This window comes from Tupaia chinensis, unplaced genomic scaffold (genome assembly GCF_000334495.1).
Source record: "Tupaia chinensis unplaced genomic scaffold, TupChi_1.0 Scaffold144045_1, whole genome shotgun sequence".
Taxonomy (NCBI): Eukaryota; Metazoa; Chordata; class Mammalia; order Scandentia; family Tupaiidae; genus Tupaia; species Tupaia belangeri.
Window position 1 is genome coordinate 863,894 of NW_006203897.1, and position 20,935 is coordinate 884,828.

The 20,935-nt window shown below is 41.6% G+C and overlaps 1 protein-coding gene, 1 non-coding gene and 1 pseudogene across 2 annotated transcripts in view; all 3 read right to left on the reverse strand.

Annotated features, from left to right (window-relative positions):
* FLT3 (fms related receptor tyrosine kinase 3) overlaps window positions 1-20,935 on the reverse strand; it is a 106,220-nt gene that overhangs the window by 48,553 nt on the left and 36,732 nt on the right. Inside the window, exons 5-9 of the mRNA XM_027767222.1 lie at window positions 17,336-17,465; window positions 14,797-14,924; window positions 13,903-14,042; window positions 13,653-13,806; window positions 11,798-11,966 (exon numbers count right to left, since the gene is read on the reverse strand). Coding sequence (XP_027623023.1) covers window positions 11,798-11,966; window positions 13,653-13,806; window positions 13,903-14,042; window positions 14,797-14,924; window positions 17,336-17,465 — 721 coding nt within the window. The remainder of the gene's footprint in view (window positions 1-11,797; window positions 11,967-13,652; window positions 13,807-13,902; window positions 14,043-14,796; window positions 14,925-17,335; window positions 17,466-20,935) is intronic.
* On the reverse strand, window positions 19,008-19,107 carry LOC114005590 (uncharacterized; annotated as a pseudogene).
* Window positions 19,123-19,229, reverse strand: LOC114005591 (U6 spliceosomal RNA). The gene has a single exon (XR_003547427.1). It is a non-coding gene; the product is annotated as a U6 spliceosomal RNA (small nuclear RNA).

Genomic DNA, 20,935 nt, shown 5'->3' on the forward strand with positions numbered 1-20,935 from the left:
AGCACTCCCCAATGAGGTAGAGTCAGGCCATACGCCCCTCTCTCTCTCTCCATCCTGTCAGGATTTGGGGCTTTGCATGTCTTCCAAGCCGGTGGGGCTAGGAACTGAACTGGGCACTTGTCCGGGTAGGATCTGGCTCCCCCAGTCACTAAGCCACAGGGCCAGCCCTCTTCTTCAGACTTAATGGACTCTGGTTGCCACAGTGTAGATAATATCTGAAATATTTTAATCCTTCTGAACAATTTCCAGGTAAGAAATTGGACACATGAATAGCTGGATGCAAAATCGAATATCCAGGTCATTTCAAACTGCCTTTCCTCCTGCTGACGACATTAACCCTAGCAGCAACCACACTGCCAAACCTCTGAGAATTCCACGGGGACTAACCAATTAGAGGGCTGGAGATTCAAAGCTTCCTCTTTCCCCTGGGGTTTTTCTAAAACTGGTCAACTAGGATGAGAGAGGAGATCAGGAAATCTGCTTTTACAGTGAAATAAATCTTGGTGACTAAGATGTACTCTCATTACGACTATAAAAAAGTGTTTTTCCCTCTGTAATCAAAATGCAGGTCATTTTTAATTTTCATTTAGCACCTCGAGGGGAGCAGCCCAGAGAGGGCAGGCTCTTTCTAGTGGCTCAGGGAGTGATTTTGCTCTGAGTTAAAGAATGGTATTCAAAGAGTAAGGAACTGGTAAAGTCAGAGAGTAGGAAGCACACACTGGGGAAGCTGAGAGCTTCTGACACCGGAAAACCAAGAGCTGACAAGACTGAAGGTGCCTTCACAGAGCAGCCATCAGGAGGCCCTGCAAGATCCTATCTCCCTCAGACTTAGAGCTGGGGGCCGGGGGGGCAGAGTACCTCGCCTGGCTGGAGTTAACAAAGCCTGGTTGAAGTTGCATCTGATCTGTTTGCATTTCTGTCCTGAGTTAAAGATAGTCAAAGGAGGAAAATGTGCTGATGATTTTATATTTCTCTTTATTATTTCATGCTCATTTTTTCTTGAGAGGTTTTTGCTAACATGTTCATTTTTTTAAGTCTATTCATTAATTTCAAGAGAGAAAGGTCAGCGTCACCAACAAAGTGCTCACACAATAATCCATCCCAGCCTCAAGCTGCCAGAATTGGGGGCATCTGAGCACACACAGCATAAACGGGGAGGTGGGGGGGGGTCTCAAGATGCAAACCCCCGGCCCTCCCATACGAGTCAGTCTCACAGGATTTTACGTCACTGTGAATGTAGAAGCTTTACTCTGGGGTATACAGTAAGGGTTCACTATCCAGCCCCTGTGCTAGTTGGTTTTTTGTTTTTGTTTGTTTGTTTTTTATTTCAAGAGAGCCAACCACTCTGGCATGTACATCATTGATAATTTTTTTTTTTTTAAGATTTTTACCATAGTGCATATGTGCTTACCAGAGAGAGACAGACAGGGAAAGTGAGAAATCACCCTCCAGGGGGATAACACCACAATCCCTGCTCTTCTGTTCTTTTAGGATTTGGGGCATGCACACACCTGAGCCTGGAGGGTTTTCGAAGTCATGGGAGGTGGCCGTGTGGGATCCAGTGCCTTAACTACCACGCCAGCTGCTGGTCCCGCCATAAATAATTTAATCATAAAGCATGGCACATATCATGAGGATTAAAAGCACTTTTACTTTTAAATAACCAAAGAGCACATGTGTACAATACTCCTGCTCCTTATACACGACGTTTGAGAGTCTCACACTTTGAAATGAGTCAGCATCAAGGGGCAATGCAATAAAATGGTTACGAACAGACTTTGGACCTAACTGCTTTGGCTGGAATCTCAGCTCTGCCACAGCCTGGTGGTGTGAGCCCTGGCAAGTCACTTAAATCTGTCTGTGTGCCTCAGTTTCCTTGTCTAAAAATAAACATAGTGATAGTATCTACCTGTTCTAGTTGTTGGAGGAGACCATTTCAAAATAAAAAAGCACTTTCATATAAAATGTTTATAACAGTGCCTAGCACAAAATAAACACAATCTGTGTTACATTATCATTATCCTGAAGCTTATTAACCTCAGTAATCATTCTGAATAAAAAAGAAATGTAGAAGCTTTACTCTGGGGTATACAGTAAGGGTGAAAATTACATTAAAAGAAAAAGAGAGCTGGGGTTAGTGGGGGGCATGGTGGTTAAGGCACTGGATTCCCACATAGCTGATTGTAGTTTGAGTCCCAGACCTGGGGGCTGCTTTCTCACTTTCTCTCTCTCTGTCTCCCTCTGGTGAATTAAAATAATAATAATAATAATAATAATAAATTAAATAAATAATTTTTAAAAAACAAAAAAGAAAAACAATGTCGTAGGAAAAAACCTTAAAGTCAAATTCTAGCAGTGGGAGGTACTTAAGATAAATATTTCCAATCATTACATATTGTATACATGTTTTTTTTTTTTTTTTGCTGACGACATTAACCCTAGCAGCAACCACACTGCCAAACCTCTGAGAATTCCACGGGGACTAACCAATTAGAGGGCTGGAGATTCAAAGCTTCCTCTTTCCCCTGGGGTTTTTCTAAAACTGGTCAACTAGGATGAGAGAGGAGATCAGGAAATCTGCTTTTACAGTGAAATAAATCTTGGTGACTAAGATGTACTCTCATTACGACTATAAAAAAGTGTTTTTCCCTCTGTAATCAAAATGCAGGTCATTTTTAATTTTCATTTAGCACCTCGAGGGGAGCAGCCCAGAGAGGGCAGGCTCTTTCTAGTGGCTCAGGGAGTGATTTTGCTCTGAGTTAAAGAATGGTATTCAAAGAGTAAGGAACTGGTAAAGTCAGAGAGTAGGAAGCACACACTGGGGAAGCTGAGAGCTTCTGACACCGGAAAACCAAGAGCTGACAAGACTGAAGGTGCCTTCACAGAGCAGCCATCAGGAGGCCCTGCAAGATCCTATCTCCCTCAGACTTAGAGCTGGGGGCCGGGGGGGCAGAGTACCTCGCCTGGCTGGAGTTAACAAAGCCTGGTTGAAGTTGCATCTGATCTGTTTGCATTTCTGTCCTGAGTTAAAGATAGTCAAAGGAGGAAAATGTGCTGATGATTTTATATTTCTCTTTATTATTTCATGCTCATTTTTTCTTGAGAGGTTTTTGCTAACATGTTCATTTTTTTAAGTCTATTCATTAATTTCAAGAGAGAAAGGTCAGCGTCACCAACAAAGTGCTCACACAATAATCCATCCCAGCCTCAAGCTGCCAGAATTGGGGGCATCTGAGCACACACAGCATAAACGGGGAGGTGGGGGGGGGTCTCAAGATGCAAACCCCCGGCCCTCCCATACGAGTCAGTCTCACAGGATTTTACGTCACTGTGAATGTAGAAGCTTTACTCTGGGGTATACAGTAAGGGTTCACTATCCAGCCCCTGTGCTAGTTGGTTTTTTGTTTTTGTTTGTTTGTTTTTTATTTCAAGAGAGCCAACCACTCTGGCATGTACATCATTGATAATTTTTTTTTTTTTAAGATTTTTACCATAGTGCATATGTGCTTACCAGAGAGAGACAGACAGGGAAAGTGAGAAATCACCCTCCAGGGGGATAACACCACAATCCCTGCTCTTCTGTTCTTTTAGGATTTGGGGCATGCACACACCTGAGCCTGGAGGGTTTTCGAAGTCATGGGAGGTGGCCGTGTGGGATCCAGTGCCTTAACTACCACGCCAGCTGCTGGTCCCGCCATAAATAATTTAATCATAAAGCATGGCACATATCATGAGGATTAAAAGCACTTTTACTTTTAAATAACCAAAGAGCACATGTGTACAATACTCCTGCTCCTTATACACGACGTTTGAGAGTCTCACACTTTGAAATGAGTCAGCATCAAGGGGCAATGCAATAAAATGGTTACGAACAGACTTTGGACCTAACTGCTTTGGCTGGAATCTCAGCTCTGCCACAGCCTGGTGGTGTGAGCCCTGGCAAGTCACTTAAATCTGTCTGTGTGCCTCAGTTTCCTTGTCTAAAAATAAACATAGTGATAGTATCTACCTGTTCTAGTTGTTGGAGGAGACCATTTCAAAATAAAAAAGCACTTTCATATAAAATGTTTATAACAGTGCCTAGCACAAAGTTAACACAATCTGTGTTACATTATCATTATCCTGAAGCTTATTAACCTCAGTAATCATTCTGAATAAAAAAGAAATGTAGAAGCTTTACTCTGGGGTATACAGTAAGGGTGAAAATTACATTAAAAGAAAAAGAGAGCTGGGGTTAGTGGGGGGCATGGTGGTTAAGGCACTGGATTCCCACATAGCTGATTGTAGTTTGAGTCCCAGACCTGGGGGCTGCTTTCTCACTTTCTCTCTCTCTGTCTCCCTCTGGTGAATTAAAATAATAATAATAATAATAATAATAAATTAAATAAATAATTTTTAAAAAACAAAAAAGAAAAACAATGTCGTAGGAAAAAACCTTAAAGTCAAATTCTAGCAGTGGGAGGTACTTAAGATAAATATTTCCAATCATTACATAATGTATACATGTTTTTTTTTTTTTTGGAGAGATTTTCACTGTAGGGCGCGTGCGCTCGCCAGACAGACAGAGAGAGACATAGAGACAGAAAGCGAGAAATCACCCCCCAGGGGGGATGGTCATACCGCAATCCCTTCTCCTCCATTCTCCTCTCGGAATCTTGGGCACGCATGCACACGTGCCTGGCGTGAGTTTTAAGCCACCGGGTCTGGGACACGAACCGCGGTCGACTACGTGGGAGTCCAGCGACATAGCCATTACGCTAACTGCTGGTTCCCTTGTATACATGTTTTGAAATCACACTGCAACCCACAAATATATACATTATGTGTCAATTTAAAAATAAAAATTTCTAAAAAGTGGAATACCATGCAGTCATTAAAAATTGTAATAGAGGGCCAAACGATGGCATGATGGTCAAAGCAGTTGGATCCCACATGGCTGACTACGTGGTTCCAGTCCTGGACCCAATAGCTTCAAAAACATGCCAGGTGCATGTGTGTGCATGCTGAAAATCCTGAGAGAATGGCAAAGGGATTGCAGTGTGGGCATCCCTCCTGGGAGGATGCTTTCTCACTTTCCCTCTCTCTCTTTTTTAAAATTTTTATTCATTTATTTATTTTTTAAAGAGAGGTTTTTGCTGTACGGTGTAATTTTTTAAGAATTATTTTATTTAACTCACTGGAAAGACAAAGAGAGACAGAAAGTGAGAAATCACTCCCCCCCGCCAGGGGGGATAGCCACACTGCAATCCCTTCTCCTCCATTCTCCTCTTGGGATCTTGGGCACGCACGCACACATGCTCGGCCTGAGTTTAAGGTGCCTAATCCGGGACTCAAACTGCAGTCAACTATGTGGGAGTCCAGTGATGTAACCATTATGTCATCTGCTGGTCCTTCTCTCTCTTTTTCTTTCTCTCTCTCTCTCCCCTCAGAAAGCACACATGTTCTACAGCAAATTTTTTTCTTTAAATAATTACTTATTTAATTTTACTTATTCATCCATTTATTTTAATTTGACCAAAGAGAGACAGAGAGAGAGAGAGAGAGAGAGGGGAAGTGAGAAAGCAAGCCACCAGGTCCAGGACTTGAACCGAGGTCAGCCATGTGGGAGTGTCCAGTGCCTTAACCACCATGCCACCTGCTGGTCCCATACAGCAACATTTTTAAATGATAATTTAGATATAATCATATACATATAAGAAAGATACTCATGATATATCTTCAGTGAAAAATCAGATTAGAAATGGCACAATTCATTTCACATTTGTACAACAATCTATATTTTGTTTCCATCACAGTGATTACATAGAAACAGTCTCAAATGTTAACTCTGGAGGTGGAATTATGGGTATTGTTTCTTTTTCTTTTTTTTAAAAGCAACTTTAGAAAATAGGAGTGAATAAAGAATATTGATTCTGCCCTATGTGACTGCATAAGGATTAAATGAAATAATTGGGAAGATTAAATGAAATAATCCATGGAAAGACTCTGCACATTGTCTGGAATGCGCTAAGAGCTCAAAGAAGTGTCTTTCATGGGAGCAGGCAGTGGCACAACTGGACCCACACAGGAAAGATCTTGGATTTGCATCTTGGGATCTCCCTGAGCATGCCAGGAGCTTGCTCATGGGCTGCTGTTGGGGATGGATGGCAACGTGGGGAACATGTTGGGGAGCCTATCTCTCTGTCTCTCATGAAAGAGGTAAATAAATAAGCTTAAAAAAAAAAAGAAAGGAAGTGTTTTCTGCACTCAGTGAGTGGCTTCTATGATGTGGTTGATCATTTACAAGTGAGTGGGGTCCCTCGAAGAAAAGGAGCCCCAACCACCATCATGAACAGCAGAAGTGAATGGAGACAGGGTTTAGTTGGGAGCTCTTGGTATTTCACTAGGACCAAATGGATGTTCTCTCCTTTCTCTATACCCTCAAGGCTCATCTCCTTCAAGAAAAAATTAAATAAGATAAAAGTTCCTCCCACAGGCTCAGAAGTGTCTGCCATTCCATGTCATGTATTGTGTTTGAGAGTCTGCTTTCTGTTGGCCTACTCTCCTCCTGAGCAGGTCCCAGGCTCCTCACCCAGAACCCACACAACCACCATACTGCTCGACCCAGAAGGAGCTCAGCTAGTGCCTGTCCTGGGCCGAAGCTACAGTGGCCAGGTTGGAAACTCAGCCATTTCAAGGAAAAGGAACACACGAGGCTTGGGCATGGCTAAGGAGAGTCTCTCTGAAGAGATCACTAAATAATTATAACAGTCTAAAAACATTTTTTAACCACAAAAGTGGGAAAAACTAAGGTAGATTTTGCATTTGTAATTACGTCTTTAATGATAGAACATTATGCAAATTAAGAGATGAACTACCCTGTAAACTTCTATCAAGCCCAGGATGTCAGGACAGCTCGAGTTACAGTTTCATAAAGGGCAAGCCCTCATAAACTCTGACATAGTATTTGAGGAAGTAAATTAGAGAAATGAAGCTCTGAAGGTGAGGAAGCCGAGAGACTTCTTACACACACGCCATGACCACCAAAGCTTTTTCAGGGGTAGTGTTATTACACAGGCCTTTCGGTTACTCATTTAAAAACACTCGTGTCACTTGGCCTATAAAATCATCTCTTGTAACATGACTCAAATACTGTACCTCACAAACCAAATTCAGTTCAAATAAATTGTGGTGGGTAATAATCCAGGTAGTTCACTGTACTCTTCTTCCAAGTTATTAGTAAATTTGAAATTTTTTTATAATAAAAAGTTGAAAAGAACTCAGATTATAATTTGGCCAGCCATTCTTCATCTTAATCCAGCACCTCATGTGACGTGGAGAAGATATCGAGAGCACTCAGAGGTGTGCTCACTTTTTTTTTTTAAGAATTACTTTAACTTTATTTATTATTATTATTATTGTTATTATTTAATTTGACCACAGGGAGACAGAGAAAGAGAGAGAAGGAAAGTGAGAAAATAAACTGCCAGGTCTAGGACTTGAACCGTGGTCAGCCATGTGGGAGTCCAGCACCTTTAACCACCATGCCACCTGCTGGCCCTGTGTGCTCAAATTTTTGTTGACTATTTTTTGTTCAATATTTCGGGTATCATTTTCATGAAGAAGGAAGATCTGCATTTCCCTTGCCTGGTGTATTCAGGGGCTCGTGGCACCTCGTACTTCATTAGCACCACCCAATATTGTGGCTGCTCCAAAACGTTTAAACAAAACACGCTGAGCATTCGTGGTTGTGTAAGTGCAATGCACGGTCCTTTACAGTACAGAGGGGATGCTATTGACTCATCTCTGATCCAGACTATGCACTTTGAGCTGTTTTCAAGGGGAATGATGAATGTATTCATTTATTAACCACATATTTATTGAACAAGGCATTGTACTGAGACAGAGAGATGACAACGCACCTGTCCTAGGAAGCTTCAAAACTTCCTGGTGAGATTTGACATGCAAAGTGGTAACTGTATTACTAGATAATTATGAATGAGATAAGTACAAAATACGACAGGAGTGAGGATCTGCCCTAATTCATTTAACTACCTCTGTAGGACAACTTCTTGAGGTCAGGGTTGCAGGTTGTGACCAAGGAATGGGTTACAGTAACTAGCCCAGTAGGTCGGCCCATGACCCGAAAATCACAGTCATGTTCTCTAATCGGTGATACTGTAAAACCTCAAAATATTCTGCCAATGTCACCAACATGGTAGCAATCCATGCAGATTTGGGGGAGAAGGAGAAGGACATTACCTTATTCACTCTTGTAACCCCTCATATCATCAAATCCATCAAAAAGATATAATGGTTGTTAAACTAAATTGAATTGGTCCTTTATCTCTTTGAATTAGATTCAGAAGAGATTTCCATATTGCTAAGAGCTTATCTAACACTGGGATACATAAAATAAGGAAGGAAAGGAAGGACAGTGATAATGGATGTCCTTCTGAACACAGGCCATGTGGTAATCAATTCAACCTGGAGAGACGGGCCTTATCTAGTTATTTGTTATGATTTTTCAAGCTGCCAGGTCCAGGACTCAACCACAGCCAAACACGTGGGAATGCAGCACATTAACCACTAGGCCACCTACTAGCCCCTTGACCTCTTATTTTTATTATTTTATTTTATTTTTTTATTTTTTGGAGAGGTTTTCACTATAGGGCACATGCGCTCGCCAGACAGACAGAGAGAGACAGAGAGACAGAAAGCGAGACATCACCCCCCAGGGGGGATGGTCACGCCGCAATCCCTTCTCCTCCATTCTCCTCTCGGGATCTTGGGCATGCACGCACACGCGCCCGGCGTGAGTTTTAAGCCACCGGGTCCGGGACGCGAACCGCAGTCGACTACGTGAGAGTTCGGCGACATAGCCATTACGCTTAACTGCTGGTCCCTATTTATTTTTATTTTTAAATTAATTAAAAAATAATTACTTATTTAATTTATTATTAGTATTATTTTTCAATTTCCCAGAGAGAAAAAGAGAGAGAGGGAAAGTAAGAAAGCAAGCCACCAGGTCCAGGACTTGAACTGTAGTTAGACACGTAGGAGTGCTGTGCCTCAACCACCGTGTGCCACCTCCTGGCCCTGACCTTCTGTTATTAAAAGTATAGTTTTAGGGGCCATTGGGTGACTTGGTGGTTGAGGCACTAGATCCTGCACGACCTACTCTCCACTTTGAGTCCTGACTGGGTGGCTTGAAAAACATGTTGGGCACATGTGTGCTCAAAATTCTGCGAATGAAAGGGATTGTGGCATGGCCATCATTTCTCAGGGATGATTTCTCACTTCTCTCTCTCTCTCTCCCTCTTCCTCTCTGTTTCTCTCTGGCAAGTGCACTTCCTCTACGGGCAAATTCCAAAACAAAAGTTCGATAGTTCTGAATAAGAGTTTATGATTGCAGGGTGATCTCTCCAAAGCAGTAGTTCTCAACTGGGTTTTTTTTTTTTCCCCACCAGGGGGCATTTGGCAATGTCTGGAGATATTTTTGGTGGCACAACTTGGGGAAGAGAGATGGCGCATGGTAACACAGCTGGACCCACAGGGGATGGGCTTTGAGTTTGCTTCCTGGGACCTCCCTGAGCATGCTGTGACTGGGGCTGCCCAAGACCGGGTGGATCACAATGTAACTCTTTCTCTGTATCTCTGTCTCTCTTTCATGGAAGAAATAAATGAGTAAGTTTTCCAAAAACAAATCTCTTAATAATTAAATAAATGTAATCCCAGTTAGCTATATAAAGAAAGTAAGAAAAAGCAGGTGAAAATAAGAGTAATAATAAATTTATTTTTTGAGAATTTTTTTTTTTTTTGCTATTGGGTGTATATACTTGTCAGAGAGACAGAGAGCGAAAGTGAGAAATCACACCCCCCACCCCCACCCCCCAGGGAGGGTGGCATGCCCCAGCCCCTTCTCCTCCATCTCTTCCTCTTGGGACTTTGGGCACCCATGCACATGTGCCCGGCATGAGTTTCAAGCCTCTGGGTTCAGGACTCAAACCACAGTTGGCCATGTGGGAAACCAGTGCCTTAACCACTACGCAACCTGCTGGCCCCAACAGATTTCTTTTAGCTTATTATATCCAAAATGCTATCAGTTTAACATATGATCAATATAAACATGACTAATGATGGGCCAGCAGATGTGTGATGGTTATGGTGCTGGACTCTCATGTGGCCAACAGCAGTTCAAGTCCCGAACCTGGCCGCTTGCTTTCTCACTTTCTATTTTCTCCTCCCTCTCTCTCTCTCTCTGTCTGTTTCTCTCTGGTGAGCACATGTGCCCTACAGACAATTGGAAATGATGGGACCAGCAGTTGGCGTGATGGCTACGTTGCTGAACTCCCATGTAGTTGACTGCGGTTTGAGTCCCAGGCCCGGTGGCTTAAACTCACGCTGGGCGCTTGTGTGTGTATGCCCAAGATCCTGAGAGGAGAATGGAGGAGAAGGGTTTGTGGTGTGGCCATTCCCCCTGGTGGGTGATTTCTCACTTTCTATTTTCTCCTCCCTCTCTCTCTCTCTCTGTCTGTCTGGCGAGCGCACACGCCCTATAGCAAAAACCTCTCCAAAAGAAAGAAAAACAAAGAAAATTGGAAATGATAATAATAGTAACTAAAATTAAATAATTCTTTGAAAAAAAAGGTTAATGAGATAGTTTACATTTTTAAAGGATTATTTATTTAATTGTATTTATTATTATCTTTTAATTTGCTATAGGACATGTGCTCTCACCAGAGAGAGAAAGAGAGGGAAAGTGAGAAAGCAAGCCACCAGGTCTAAGACTAGAACCATGGTCAGGTATGTGGGAATTCAGCGCCTTAAGCACCATGCCACTGGCTGGCCCCGATAGTTTACATCTTTTTCACACTAAGTCTTCAAAATTCAGTGTTTATTATATAGTTCCAACACATCTCAGTGTGGAATAGTCACATTTCAAGACTCAAAACCATCCGTAGTGGGTGGCTCCTGACCTGGATGGCACTGACCTGGACCTGTGACAAGAACCACCAAAGGTTCTTACTGAAAATGTAGAACCTGAGCATTATGCCCCAATTTTGATTCAGCATATCTGGAGTGAGAACCAAAGGCCACATTTTTAATGTCTTCCTGGATGATTTTGATACAGTTGGCTTATGGACCACATACTGGGAAACTGTGGTTTACTCTAGGCCATTGGCTTGCATGAGAGAAGACATGTGCCTTGCAGTCCCTCATACTCTACCCTGAAATCCTGTTCCTTAGATAAGAGGTGTCAGAGCTATAGAAGATACAGGGAAAAAGTTGTTTGGTGTTGGTTTTCAAAGAGGGAATGAAGAATATCTTCCATAAGAAAATCTTGAATATAGTTTTATAAATCCCCAGAAAGACGATTTTTTCCTTTTCCCCTTATTTTTTGGACCATTTCTGCATTTATTTTTTAAAAACATAAATCCATACACGTATAGGTAACATTTTCCTATTTTTAAGGAGTTTTACTTCCTCAATCTTCTGCAAGTGTGCTAAGGAGACTCAGCACAGACCTCTCAAATAGGAAGCGACCATCTTGTGACTCAGAGAATGCCACAAACCATACTCCACTAAGAAGAGTCTTTCCCTTTTTAGTACAGTAGGTTAGACTCTCTGAAACACTGTTAAGACTGCTACTGTGTCCTCACATCTGCCGCTTGTTTTCTTCTCCTTAATTTGAACTGAGTAACATACAAACTCATTGTAAGTGAGTCTGTTTCCCAAAGTACAAAACTGGCCTTCCTGAGGGCAACGAGGAAGGAGAATTGTGCCAATGACATCTCGGTCCCCTGTATTGTCTCACCTGAATCCATCATCGAGACCACTTTGTTCACAAGGAAACGATTTCTGAGAGAAGGTCCAGGTACATCTGATTTGTGGGTAAGCTTTAAACCTGACGGAAAAACAGAAGTCTTCATATTGGTCAATTTCATAATCTTCACTTGAGTTGGTAGCATTTATAAATCCCTTTTCTGTAGAAACAAAACAAAACCAAAACAAAACAAATGCATTTATAAGTTAGAGAACGAGACTCATATGAAAACACAATGAGGTGATAGACTAATTTTTTGTCCATCAATGTAACACAGGAAAAGTCTGATGCTGGCATGCTGCGGGTCAGATAGTCGAAGAAGGAATACAGGCGCGCTAGTCCCCATGCTAAGCCTGAGCTCGTCATCTTTTGGTGCCAAGATCTCCTTTCAAGTGTATGTAAATAACTGACTCTCTTTCCAGAGAAATGAATGTACAGATTTTTGTTTAGACAGTTTTTGTTTTTAAAGAACATTTATTTATTTATCTATTGCTCTGTTGTGATTTTCAAGCTGCTAGGTTCGGGACTTGAACCATGGTCAGCCATGTGGGAATCCAGTGCCTTAATCACCATGTCACCTGCTGGTCCCTTGTTTAGACAGTTTTAAGAGCTGAAGGGCTCCCCATCTCCAGTCAACCATGTAGATACGGAGGGGTTCCTTAACAGAACCTAGAAGATCCTGTTCCCAGTCAGAACAACTCTCTCAGCAATGAGGCTGCATGAAATCATCTAAAGGCACAAATAAAAGAATAATCTGACAAGCAATATTCACAAGGTTTCTTTGTGGAACATGTCCTTGTAAGTTTGCTAAGAGAATCACTGCATTTCTTAGCATTTTCTTTATGGCTAAAGGCTGCACTCAAATCTGAGATTGCTTAAATGTTGTTTTAAAATCCTATGTAGTCCACCTAAATTTCAGCGCATCTAAATACATGCACGGTGTTTTCAGTCATTGCTCATTGCCCTTTCCCTTGGTTCTTAGAAAAATATTTATTACGTGCCTGTTGTGTGTCAGGCTCTCTGCTAGATTCTGGAGCTCTAGGTAGAAGGCATAGGGTCAGCAGGTGGCTTGGAGTTTAAGGCGGCTGATACCACATGGCTGATTTGGCCGTCGGAGTCCCTGACTTGGTGGGCTTGAAAGTCACACTGGGTATGTGTGCATGCATGCCCCAAATCCTGAGGGGAAGAGAGGAAAGTGAATTCTGGTATGGTCACTTTCCCTCTCTTTTTCTCTCTGTCTCTCTTAGGTGAGTGCACACACTCTCTAGCACAAACTAAAAAAACAAAACAAAACAAGAGATTGTCCCTGTCCTTAGGAATGCACTGCAGTGTTAAGTGCAGACAGTGGCATTCAAGAGGGCATGGTTTAACTGGAAAAGGACTGGACTGGGCAGTGTATTCCTTGCAAAGCTATTCTAACTCAATTTCTTTCTTTCTTTCTTTTTTTTTTTTTTTTTTTTTTTTGAGAGGTTTAGAGGTTTTTGCTATAGGGCGTATGCGCTCGCCAGACAGACAGAGAGAGACATAGAGACAGAAAGCGAGAAATCACCCCCCAGGGGGGATGGTCACGCCGCAATCCCTTCTCCTCCACTCTCCTCTCGGGATCTTGGGCACGCATGCACACGCGCCCAGCGTGAGTTTTAAGCCACCGGGTCCGGGACGCAAACCGCGGTCGACTACGTGGGAGTCCAGCGACATAGCCATTACGCTAACTGCTGGTTCCCTAACTCAACTTCTTTTTTCAGCTTTTAACATTATCTTGGAATCAGAAATGGGATTATATACCTCACATTCCACACTAAAGCAACCAAACTATGAACAAAGATTGCATGGCAGCCTGCATTACCTAGGATGGTAACCAAAGCTGATTGACTGGGATGCTCTGAAGAGGAACAAGTGTAATATCCAGTGTCGTTTTTTCCCACTGATGATACAAAAGCAAATAGAATCCGTATCATAGTTCTGTTTGTTGAATACGTGCTCATCTCAAAGTAGCTGCCCTAGGTTTTAATAAAACAGAGTTTGAATTTAATGTTTTCAATTTGTACATTTGGTTTATTATTTCTGCATTTTCAGAATTCAAACTTCTCTATTACCTCCTCGAGAGCTTTGTTTTCTAACTCCCAGGTGAGCCCAAATCCATGGTTCACATGAATAGCCTTACACCTTATCCATAATGGTTCCCCAACTTTCAGAAATAATTGTGGCAGTGTGGTCTGAGGAGTTTTATTTAGATCTGGAAGATAAAAACAACCCACATAAGAAATAAAGAGTGATTTTCCCTCATTATAGAACATATTCTGAACATTCTGAAAGACCAAGATTTTATAATTATGTAATTATTTAATTTTATGTATGTATTATCATTATTATTATTATTATTATTTTAATTTGCAATAGGACACTTGTGCTCACCAGAGAGAGAGAGGTAGCAATTGAGAAAGAAAGTGAGAAAGCAAGCCATCAGGTCTGGGACTCAAACCGTGGTCAGCCAGGTGGGAGTCCAGCGCCTCAACCACTATGCCAGCTGCTGGCCCCAAAAGACAAAAATTGTAACATCATCTCAAATGTTACTAACTATATAATAAAAGGATGTTTCAGAGACTAACTACTCTTTTCTAAAGAAGTCAGCATTTACAGAATCCATGATGTTACTTTTAAGTTGGTACAGAGGAATTGGAGAACTTCTGAAGTTGAACGATTACCTAGTGGCAACTGTTAGTCCCAGGATCTGTCTGTCTTTCTTCCTTTTAAAAAAATAGTTATTTTATTTAACTTTATTTATTTATTTAAACTTAACCAGAGAGGGAACAGAATGAGAAAGTGAGAGGGCAACTGAGAAAGAAAATCACCAGGTCTGAGACTTAAGCCATGGTCAGCCATGTGGGAGTCCAGTCCCTTTTGCCACTACGCCACCTGCCGGCCCCAGTCCTAGGGTGTTTCTAAGGACTAGTCACCGAAAGTCAAAATGCATGATACTGAGGCGTTACCTAGAGTGAACAGCTTGGTACACTCCCTGCCCATTTCATTTCTTGCACAGCACCTTATGTCTGTTCCAAATAATTCACGAAGTACCTTTTCCTCCTTTTTAACAACAGCTGGACTTTCTTCTTTACAGCTGCAATTGAAAAATAAATGTCATCTGATGGAACATGCTTTACTTTAAAATTACCCATGAATCTTCAGGAGAAGGACACAATTAAAAGGTCCAGAGCTAGTTTTCAGGGAATAAAGAAGAGTTAGGTCAAAGGTAAGCAAATTGCAATCTGTGGTTTCAGCCAAGGGTTCAGAGAAAAGTAGCTGGTTACTCATTATCGCAACTAACTAGACTGACACTAGAGAGAATTGCGTACCGATAGCTAAAAACTGTGGGGTTTTGGTGACCTCTTTTGTTGCAATTTAAAGGCAGAGAATGAGGGGCCAGCAGGTGGCATGATGGTTAAGGCACATGGCCCCTGATGGGTGGATCGAAAATCATGCCAGGCATGTGTGTCATACCCAAGATCCTAAGAAGAGACTGGAGGAGAAGGGATTGGGATGTGGCCATTCCCCCCGGGAGATGATTTTTCACTTTCCCCGTTCTCTGTCTCTCTCCAGGGAGCACACGCACCCTATGACAAAAACCTAAAAACTAAAATTAAATTAATAAATAGAGGCGGGGAAAGGAATTTAGAGAGAAGAAGGAGAGAAATTTGATTGGCTTCAGAGCAGCTTAACAGGTAGGCAGCTTTTCCGGGGTAGCACATAAGATAGCTGGTGAGTGGGAGAGAGGTTGCTGATGTTGCAGAAGTCTCCCGAGATCCAGAGGGGAGGTGGTGCCTCACCGGATCTGCCAAGACCAGCTCAGTGTTCAACGGAGCAATATCTGCTCCTCCAGCCTTGGTAGAAAATGGGCTTTGGTTCCTAATGACAGCTTTCCTAATCTTGATCTTTTCCAAAGCAGATAAATGGCTTTGGAGTCTGTGGAGTTCCTGTTCTCTTTATCACTTTAGTCAAGTGGATTCTTGTCTTTGTTTCTGTATCTTCCCTTGAGGATTTTCCCCCCTTAAATTTTCTTTTTTTCTTTTATAAGAGAGAAGAGAAAGAGAGTGAGAAAGCACCATCCCCAAATAGGGTCTTCATGCCATGACCAACCTGATGACAAGCGAGCATCCTCAAGTGCACACCTAGCTTATGCAAGGAGGCCCCAGCATGTAGCCAAAGACCTTCCCGTGTGGGTCCACAGGGCAGAGTGTCATGGTAGCTGGTCCCCATATTCTTCTCTAATTACAAGACAACAATAATTTTTAAAGGTTTTCGCCATAAGCAGTGTGCATTTGGCAGAGAGCAAGAGACAAACAGTGAGAAGGAAAGTGAGAGGAAAAGTGAGAAATCTCCCCCCAGAAAAGTGAGAAATCATGCTGCAATCGCTTCTCCATTCTCATCCGGGATTTTGGGTGCACACACACACACACACACACACACACACACACGCATCCGGCATGACTTTCCAGCTGCCAGGTCTATGACTTGAACTGCGGTCAGCCATGTGTGAGTCCAGTATCTTAACCACCACACCACCTGCTGGCCCCACATGACGATAATAATTGGGTTCAGTGTACAAATTTGGAAAATACAGAAAACACACAGGAAAGAATTTTTAATTATCTATATTCCTAGTACCCTGAGATAACAACTATTACTCTTTCTCCATTTTTCCTATGCACACATTATATATATGTCTATAAGTGATCTCTTTTTCTCTTTTCTAAAATTTGAGATCACACTAATATCATTTGGTAACCTGATTTTATTTTTTTCTTTACTTTTTCTCCTATCTAGTCACTAGAGAGTCTCCTATCTAGTTTTTCTTTCTTTCTTTAAAATCTGCTATATATAGGGTGTCCATGTGCTCGCTGGAGACAGAAAGAGAGAGGGAGGAAATGAGGAAGCATCCCCCAGGGTGACAAACAGGCCACAGTTCCCCCTGGTCCATTCTCTTCTTGAGAATTTGGGCACACAGGCACACACGCCCCATGTGTTTTCAAGCTACTAGATCCTGGACTTGAGCGCCATCCAAGATCACACAGCTGGTTAGCAAACCAGGGTTCAAACCTAGGTTATCTGGCTCTAGAGTCTACATTCTTAAATGATCATATTATATTGCTTTCCTAGAATAAACAGAATAATCAGAAACTAAACATTTATTCACAAGGAATATCTCACTATTATAAGAGAATTATACTTTAAAATCATTACTTTTTCTTTCCCAACCAGACGCTCAGGGAGCCAACAAACCCGTAACTTAGAAAGACCTTGATTTGTGTGCTTTAACACCCAAGCAGGAGCCTGCATTCAACTGGAGAAGTTCCAAAAATGCCCCTAAGAAACTCCCCCATCACCTTCCTTGTGAAGCCCATACTAGTTATTCTTCAAGTCTAAAGAGCCAGTTTCCTGTTTACATGGAGATAAATTAAATTTTATGTACAGTATGATGTCAACTACATTAGAATAAAAACTAATAACAAATGATCTTTAGACATGTCATACCTTTCACCTTGAGAATTGCAAAACACCCATTCCACAATCGGTTCTGGAACGCTCTCAGATATGCAGACCAGTGCGTCCTGATTTTCCATTTTTCTAAAGTAAGGCCTTCTTAATGTGTAAAGCAGTGTACCTAAAGCAACACAAATTGTTAACATTTTAACATGTTAAAAATAACTGTCTTAGCAGACCCCCTCAAGAAAAGAATTCTACAGCATTAAGAAAAGTTAGTATTGTATACCATACAGTGTCTACTGCTCTCCTTCCCCAACCAATACATTATATTCAAAGCTAGCTACAATGTCAACTTTAACTTTGATCCTCTTAACCAATCTCTTTGAGTTTTTTCCCATCTACAGATAAATAAAGCAATAAAGTAAAACCATATGAAAATACAAATATTGATATGCATAAGAAAAAAGAAACTAGCAATAACATATAGCTTAATATTCTTTTAAACAAATAGTTTAAAACTCAATTTTTTAAATCAACAGATAATTTTTCATTTTTTGTCTATTAAATTTTTTTCCTGATCCCCTCCGTCTTAACTCCTCCTATACTGTCTCTAGTATCTTCAGTTGCCCTCCCTATTTTTATACCTCCCAATCGTTCAGTTTCTGCTATAGAGTGCAGACATTCGGTATATATCAAGCGGGGATATACAATGCTTGTCTTTCATAATTCAATTTGCTTTGTTTAGCATTAAATCTTCCATATTCATCCACTTTGTATAAAATGTCAGAGTCTCATTTTTTTTTTTATGGCTGAGTAGTATTCTATAGTGTACGTGTGCCACATTTTTTCAATCCACTCATCTGTCTTGGATATTTGGGTTAATTCTATGTCCTAGCAATTGTGAATAATGCTGCAATAAACATAGATTTGCAAGTGTTTTTAAGACTGTTTTCCGACCCTTCGGGTAGATACCTAAAAAAGGAATTACTGAGTCTTATGGTAGTTCTATTTGTAGGTTTTGAGAAGCCTGCATATCATTCTTCACAGTGGCTGTAATAATTTACATTCCTACCAATAGTGTAGAAGGGTGCTCTTTTCACTACAGCCTTTCCAGCACTTATCATTCTTTTTTTTTTTTTTTTGGAGAGGTTTTCACTATAGGGCGCGTGCGCTCGCCAGACAGACAGAGAGAGACATAGAGACAGAAAGCGAGAAATCACCCCCAGGGGGGATGGTCACGCCGCAATCCCTTCTCCTCCATTCTCCTCTTGGGATCTTGGGCACGCACGCACATGCGCCCGGCGTGAGTTTTAAGTCACCGGGTCCGGGACGTGAATCGTGGTCAACTACGTGGGAGTCCAGCGACATAGCCATTACGCTAACTGCTGGTTCCCAATCATTCTTTATTTCTTAATCTTAGCTATTCTGACTGGGGTCAAGTGGAAAGATAAGGAACGCTTCAAGAATTTGCGTGGGGAACCAGAAGTTAGCATAATGACTATGTCGCTGGATTCCCACGAAGTCGACCGTGGTTCGCGTCCCTGACCCGGTGGCTTAGAACTCACGCCGGGTGCGTGTGCGTGCGCGCCCAAGATCCCGAGAGGAGAATGGAGGAGAAGGGATTGCGGTGTGACCATACTCCCTGGGGGGTGATTTATCGCTTTCTGTCTGCTCTCTCTCTGTCTGGCAAGCGCACACGCCCTATAACGAAAAACCTCTCAAAAAAAAAAAAAAAATTTGCATGTAATCCTCATGCAGGGGTCATGTTAATCTTCTCTGTATCATTCCAAATTTAGTATATATGCTGCCAAAGTGAACACAAAACTCTAAATCTTTTTTATTTTTATTTATTTTTTTTTTTTCATGTAATCCTCATGCAGGGGTCATGTTAATCTTCTCTGTATCATTCCAAATTTAGTATATATGCTGCCAAAGTGAACACAAAACTCTAAATCTTTTTTATTTTTATTTATTTTTTTTTTTTTGAGAGAGGTTTTTGCTATAGGGTGCGTGTGCTTGCCAGAAAGACAGAGACAGAGAAACAGAAAGCGAGAAATCACCCCCCCCCCGGGGGGGGATGGCCATGCCACAATCTCTTCTCCTCTATTCTCCTCTCGGGATCTTGGGAACGCATGCACATGCACCTGGCGTGAGTTTAAGCCACTGAGTGGGTCCGGGACTCAAACCGTGGTTGACTACATGGGAGTTCAGCGACATAGCCATTACACTAACTGCTGGTCCCTAATCTAAATCTCTAGTCTAAAACTAGGCAGAAATATTCTAAGATTTAGAGGTGTAGAAATTCTAGATGTCTTCAAAAAGTTCAGGGAAAATGTGTACTATGAAGAAGCTATGATGGATTTCAATTTTCACCAAAATAAAGTAGTACTTTAATCTTATTTTTCCATGAACCTTTTTTTTTTTTTTTTTTTTTTTAAATTTGCTGGAGGGACCATGTGCTTGCCAGAGTGAGATAGAAAGGCAAAGTGGGAAAGCCCTCCCCGCCATGGGGGACAGTCATGCTACAATCCCTTCTCCTCCATTTCTCCTTTCAGGATTTTGGGCACACATACACATGCACCTGGCGTGTTTTTCAAGCAGCCGGGGCCAGGACTTGAACTGTGCAGTCAACCATGTGGGATTCAGCCACCTTAACCACCACGTCACTAGCAGGCCCTCTACGAACTTTTCAAATCCCCTTGTATAATAGGATGGTGTTAGAAATGGATCAAAATTTATAGGGCTAGTTGAGCTTCTGATTCTCATTGGACCATCTCTCATACACACACAGACTCCTTGGCCTCTACTTCCACCTATGCTTAATTCATAAATGTTCTACTTCAGCTTAGACTCCTCTAGGGACTGGAGTTCACTGTATTCATGGGAAGATCATTCCATTTTTTTTTTATAATATTTTGTTTTAATTGTCAGAGGGCAAACATGCTCACCAGAGAAAGAGAGAGTCAGAGAAAGGAAAAGCACCCCCGCAGGGAAGCGTAGTCATGCCAAAATTCCTTTTTCTCCTCCAGAATTCTTTATCTATTTGGGGCATACACACACACACACACACACACACACACACACACACAAGCACACACACACACTTGGTGTATTTTTCAAACCGTCAGAGCCAGGATTCAAACCACAGTCAGTTATGTGAGATCCGGGTCCCTTAATCACTAGGCTACGGGGCCAGCCAACAGACATTTTAAAGGAAGTTTTTCTATGCTGAATTCCAATATCATTCAACATGTAGCTTCTACAATTTCACTTTTAAAATCTAACTTATGTTTTAAAGACTCATCCACGGTTTCGCATGTAGCTATACTTCATTCACTTTTTATTGCTATATATATTCCTCTGGCAAATAAATCACAATCGATGTTTTCATTTTCTCAATGTGGACACTGGGTCATTTTTAGTTTTTCCAACTATCAACCATGGTGCTATGAACATTCCCTACATCTTGAAAGAGGCACAGGTGTGGCAGTTTATTTAATAATATGTCTAGGAATGGAACTGCTGGTTCACATAGTAAGGGCATATTCAGCTTTGTACATAATAACTGACTTTGCAAAATGGTTATACTAATTTACACTAACACAGCAGATACGAGAATTCATATTGCTCTATACACTAAATGTTGTT